Source organism: Telmatherina bonti (assembly GCF_933228915.1).
Source record: "Telmatherina bonti genome assembly, chromosome: 4".
Taxonomy (NCBI): Eukaryota; Metazoa; Chordata; class Actinopteri; order Atheriniformes; family Telmatherinidae; genus Telmatherina; species Telmatherina bonti.
Genome location: NC_136622.1, coordinates 2,115,094 through 2,121,093, shown reverse-complemented (window position 1 = coordinate 2,121,093; position 6,000 = coordinate 2,115,094). Strand labels below are relative to the sequence as shown.

The window sequence follows — 6,000 nt, the reverse complement described above, 5'->3', positions numbered from 1 at the left end:
ATATATATCTATATCTATCTATATCTATATCTATCTATATCTATATCTATATATATCTATATATCTATATCTATATCTATATCTATATATATATCTATATATATCTATCTATATATATATATATATAGATATATATATATATACACATGTCAGGTCAGGTTGACAGAAGTGCTGTGCAAGAGTGTTTCTGCAAAAGGGTTTTGTGTGCATACATGCACATGTATGTATGTGTGCAGCCATTCAGCATCAGTTAAGTAAATTTCACAATTCACTAAAGTACCTAAAACTGCATGTACACATGAACAAACAGGACAGTTACAAGAAAAATAAAAACATCTTGTATTGGTACAAATACAAAATCTGCCATTAAAATGTGATTATGATTTAACTCAGGAAATTATGCAATCAAAAATATTAACGTAATATGTACCTTGTTGTTGTCGATGAAGCCCATCCTGTATCCATGTTCAAACTGAATATCTTTAACAACGTCCCTCTTTTGCTCCTCCTCTCCCCCTGCTTCTCTGTTAGGGTAAAACTCTAACCTGGTGGCCACGGGAAGGTTATCTGCGATGCTGAAACGGCACACAAGAAAATGGTGGGTTAGTCTGCGTTTATTAACAGAAAGCATTTTATTCACTACAAAAAACCAATATACAAGAACAAAGTCCTGAAGACGTTCATACATCAGATATGTCCATCCTTCATCAGATTTTCCTGCCAGTAACAATCAGACAAGGCAAGACAGTCAATTTGTAAAAAGCCTTGGAAAGACAATTCAAAGAGCCATGTTCACAGGGAAAAATTTTTAATGTATGTTTGCAATTTATCTGATCAGAGATTCCAGCTGTGTGTTTACATGGAGGCTGGATAAAATGGTCCAATCGGCTGTGTGTTTACATGGAGGCTGGATAAAATGGTCCAATCGGCTGTGTGTTTACATGGAGGCTGGATAAAATGGTCCAATCGGCTGTGTGTTTACACAAAACTTCATTCAGATTGGTGTTTTAATGGGTTAAAAGCACACCATGTGAACGCACTAATAAAAATACTCACAGGTGAACATAATACTCCTCCTGGATTCGCTCTGCAATCAGCTTACTCTCTTGAATGCTGAGTTTTTTTCTGCTGCACACCATCTCACATTTCTTATCCTTGTTCATTTCAATGCTATAAAGAGTATTCACAATACGGTCCCCACGCAGGACTTCCCCTGTTAAAACAGAAAAACTCATTGAAAGAAAGCAGTTTACCTGCTTCTGTAAACCATTTCATATAAACACTACGCTGATTTACAGAAATATTTGACTCAAACTCCTGCTGATAACCATCATATGTGTGTTAACTAAAATAGGTAATGTAATGATATTCTTTCCAATACACCTTCATTGATCAATATATTCTGTATGAGAATTATGTGATTGTTGTACTGATAAATAATTGTTCTGATACTGATTACTGAGAAGCAATAATAATAATAATAATAATAATAATAATAATAAAAAATGTTATTGCTCTTTAGCCACTGCTTTTAAAATCAAGCTGAACCTGTAGAACAAACACAATATACAGTTATCAGATAAAACAAATAAAATGAAAGATAAAATTAGTTTTGTTTTTCCATCAATAACTCAAAGTAGGAATATATATTCCGTTTTGGGATTAGTCAAGGACAAGTAAAGTTAAACAAGACAAGGACATCAGTTAGACTAAACTGAGATTTCACCATAACTTCCTCCAGCAGATTATCTCAGAGACATTTTAGTCCAAAGAACTGAGTGTAAATAGAATTTAGTCAGACTGTCAAACATAAGAATAAAATCTATCTATCAACTGTATCCAGTCTAAGACCTGCTCCTCCTCTTCCAGATGTTTAAGAGACCTCCAGAGGTGTCCTACGGAGCTCCTGTAGAGGACATTGTTGAGGACAGAGAGACGATTGGAGTTCCAGGTAGCAGAGGAAACACGTATTTAACTGACATTTTTGTCTAAAAGCTGGGGCTGAAAACTGTGTGAACTTTAAACCCTGTGGAGGAGCAGGTCATCCTGGTACTGGAACTGTTCTCTATGCTCATCCCACCATTAATGGCTTCAGACATTTAAATAAGGAGACAAATAAGATGGTGTCATGGATTTAATTCAAGCCAGCATGTGAAATGTGTGGATGTAGAGAAAGTGCCCAGACTGCAGGCCACTCACCCAGGTTCTCTCCCTTGTAGATGACAGGATCTGGTTTACAGAAAGGCAGCGAGTAATATTCATAGGGAAGCTGAGTACGGGAGCTGGTCAGCTTCACTGCCTGAAAAACACATAGTCCGACTGTCAACGAAGGACAGAGCTTTAGTCTAAAGTCCCTCACACCTCCCATTTACAAAGAGTAAGAGCTGAGTTTCCATCACATGTTTTATATTATAATGAGAGTAACAGCTACCGAATCCCATTATGTACGTTGTCTTACAGAGACGTAGAGACGACTGGGCATTCAGCTCATTCTGTCTGTGGTGATAACAGTCATTATCTGTAAGGTTTGATGGGTTTTTTGTTCCTAATAATGTCCAATCGGTTCGTTACAAGCTGTCAGTTATAAAAGCTATAGAACTAATCATAAGGAACAACTGAACAGGAAAGGCACATATGGGACTTGTTTATCCAACCAATGTACCACGTATAAATAAATAAATGTAGAATAAATGTAGAATAGAGTGAAATATTGGAGTAAAATGTTTTATATACTTCAGTAATCAGGCATTACTCCTTGTGGTACAAATATAACAGAAACTGAAATCATCACATGATGAGCAGACTGCATGCGGTCTAAATGACCTCAGACTGAAAGTTTTACGGCTGCAAGCTCAAAATCCCACTGATAGAAAAGCCTTCTTAGAAGTAAAAGTTTATTTTAACACTTTATTAACATCACAATCACGAACAGTTTTATTCCGACCTTAATATCTACCGTCTCTCCCTCATGGAAGTCCCGCGGTGCAACTCCAGGAACATAGAAGGTCTGGACCACAGCCAGCGACGACACCAGCAGCAAGGCCCACCACGTCTCCTGCAACATACACAGCCCATCATCAGACACACACACACACACACAGAGACACACACACACACACACACACACACCGAGACACACACACACACACACACACAGAGACATAAGAAAAATCACAGAGACACACACACACACACACACACACACACACCGATACAAAGCATTTCCTTCACCACTCAGACCACATCCATTCAGTCCTGCTGACTGAAACCTTGGTTCTGGTTCTATCTACTCTCCTGCTGACTGAAACCTCGGTTCTGGTTCTACTCTCCTGCTGACTGAAACCTCGGTTCTGGTTCTATCTACTCTCCTGCTGACTGAAACCTCGGTTCTGGTTCTATCTACTCTCCTGCTGACTGAAACCTCGGTTCTGGTTCTACTCTCCTGCTGACTGAAACCTCGGTTCTGGTTCTACTCTCCTGCTGACGGAAACCTTGGTTCTGGTTCTACTATCCTGCTGACGGAAAACTTGGTTCTGGTTCTACTCTCCTGCTGACGGAAAACTTGGTTCTGGTTCTATCTACTCTCCTGCTGACTGAAACTTCGGTTTTGGTTCTACTCTCCTGCTGAGTGAAACCTCGGTTCTGGTTCTACTATCCTGCTGACTGAAACCTTGGTTCTGGATCTACTCTCCTGCTGACTGAAACCTTGGTTCTGGTTCTATTTACTCTCCTGCTGAGTGAAACCTTGGTTCTGGTTCTATCTACTCTCCTGCTGACTGAAACCTCGGTTCTGGTTCTACTCTCTTGCTGAGTGAAACTTTGGTTCTGGTTCTACTATCCTGCTGACTGAAACCTTGGTTCTGGTTCTACTATCCTGCTGACTGAAACCTTGGTTCTGGTTCTATCTACTCTCCTGCTGACTGAAACCTCGGTTCTGGTTCTACTCTCTTGCTGAGTGAAACTTTGGTTCTGGTTCCACTATCCTGCTGACTGAAACCTTGGTTCTGGTTCTATCTACTCTCCTGTTGAGTGAAACCTTGGTTCTGGTTCTGGTTCTACTCTCCTGCTGAGTGAAACCTTGGTTCTGGTTCTGGTTCTACTATCCTGATGACTGAAACCTTGGTTCTGGTTCTATCTACTTTCCTGCTGAGTGAAATCTTGGTTCTGGTTCTACTCTCCTGCTGACTGAAACCTTGGTTCTGGTTCTACTCTCCTGCTGAGTGAAATCTTGTTTCTGGTTCTGGTTCTACTATCCTGCTGACTGAAACCTTGGGTCTGGTTCTACTATCCTGCTGACGGAAAACTTGGTTCTGGTTCTACTCTCCTGCTGACTGAAACCTTGGTTCTGGTTCTATCTACTCTCCTGCTGACTGAAACCTCGGTTCTGGTTCTACTATCCTGCTGACTGAAACCTTGGTTCTGGATCTACTCTCCTGCTGACTGAAACCTTGGTTCTAGTTCTATTTACTCTCCTGCTGAGTGAAACCTCGGTTCTGGTTCTACTCTCCTGCTGACTGAAACCTCGGTTCTGGTTCTACTCTCCTGCTGACTGAAACCTTGGTTCTGGTTCTACTCTCCTGCTGACTGAAACCTTGGTTCTGGTTCTATCTACTCTCCTGCTGACTGAAACCTCGGTTCTGGTTCTACTCTCCTGCTGACTGAAACCTTGGTTCTGGTTCTACTCTCCTGCTGACTGAAACCTTGGTTCTGGTTCTATCTACTCCCCTGCTGAGTGAAACCTTGGTTCTGGTTCTGGTTCTACTCTCCTGCTGAGTGAAATCTTGGTTCTGGTTCTGGTTCTACTCTCCTGCTGACTGAAACCTTGGTTCTGGTTCTATCTACTCTCCTGTTGAGTGAAACCTTGATTCTGGTTCTATCTACTTTCCTGCTGAGTGAAATCTTGGTTCTGGTTCTGGTTCTACTCTCCTGCTGACTGAAACCTTGGTTCTGGTTCTATCTACTCTCCTGTTGAGTGAAACCTTGGTTCTGGTTCTATCTACTCTCCTGCTGACTGAAACCTTGGTTCTGGTTCTATCTACTATCCTGCTGACGGAAAACTTGGTTCTGGTTCTACTATCCTGCTGACGGAAAACTTGGTTCTGGTTCTGGTTCTACTATCCTGCTGACTGAAACCTCGGTTCTGGTTCTACTCTCCTGCTGAGTGAAACCTTGGTTCTGGTTCTGGTTCTACTCCCTTGCTGACTGAAATCTTGGTTCTGGTTCTACTATCCTGCCGACGGAAAACTTGGTTCTGGTTCTGGTTCTACTATCCTGCTGAGTGAAACCTTGGTTCTGGTTCTACTATCCTGCTGACTGAAACCTCGGTTCTGGTTCTACTCCCCTGCTGAGTGAAACCCTGGTTCTGGTTCTTGTTCTACTATCCTGCTGAATGAAACCTTGGTTCTGGTTCTATCTACTTTCCTGCTGAGTGAAATCTTGGTTCTGGTTTTACTCTCCTGCTGACTGAAACCTTGGTTCTGATTCTATCTACTTTCCTGCTGAGTGAAACCTTGGTTCTGGTTTTACTCTCCTGCTGACTGAAACCTTGGTTCTGGTTCTACTATCCTGCTGACTGAAACCTTGGTTCTGATTCTATCTACTTTCCTGCTGAGTGAAACCTTGGTTCTGGTTCTACTATCCTGCTGACTGAAACCTTGGTTCTGGTTCTATCTACTTTCCTGCTGAGTGAAATCTTGGTTCTGGTTTTACTCTCCTGCTGAGTGAAACCCTGGTTCTGGTTCTGGTTCTACTATCCTGCTGACTGAAACCTTGGTTCTGGTTCTACTATCCTGCTGACTGAAACCTTGGTTCTGGTTCTATCTACTCTCCTGCTGACTGAAACCTCGGTTCTGGTTCTACTCCCCTGCTGAGTGAAACCCTGGTTCTGGTTCTGGTTCTACTATCCTGCTGACTGAAACCTTGGTTCTGGTTCTATCTACTTTCCTGCTGAGTGAAATCTTGGTTCTGGTTTTACTCTCCTGCTGACTGAAACCTTGGTTC

At 41.7% G+C, this 6,000-nt stretch overlaps 1 protein-coding gene across 1 annotated transcript in view; it reads right to left on the bottom strand.

Annotated features, from left to right (window-relative positions):
* Window positions 1-6,000, bottom strand: part of tm9sf4 (transmembrane 9 superfamily protein member 4) — a gene marked incomplete at its 5' end in the record, with an annotated part of 47,381 nt that overhangs the window by 16,044 nt on the left and 25,337 nt on the right. Inside the window, 4 exons of the mRNA XM_079239515.1 lie at window positions 431-575; window positions 1,057-1,213; window positions 2,200-2,299; window positions 2,945-3,055. Of these exons, the coding sequence (XP_079095641.1) occupies window positions 431-575; window positions 1,057-1,213; window positions 2,200-2,299; window positions 2,945-3,055 (513 nt within the window). The remainder of the gene's footprint in view (window positions 1-430; window positions 576-1,056; window positions 1,214-2,199; window positions 2,300-2,944; window positions 3,056-6,000) is intronic.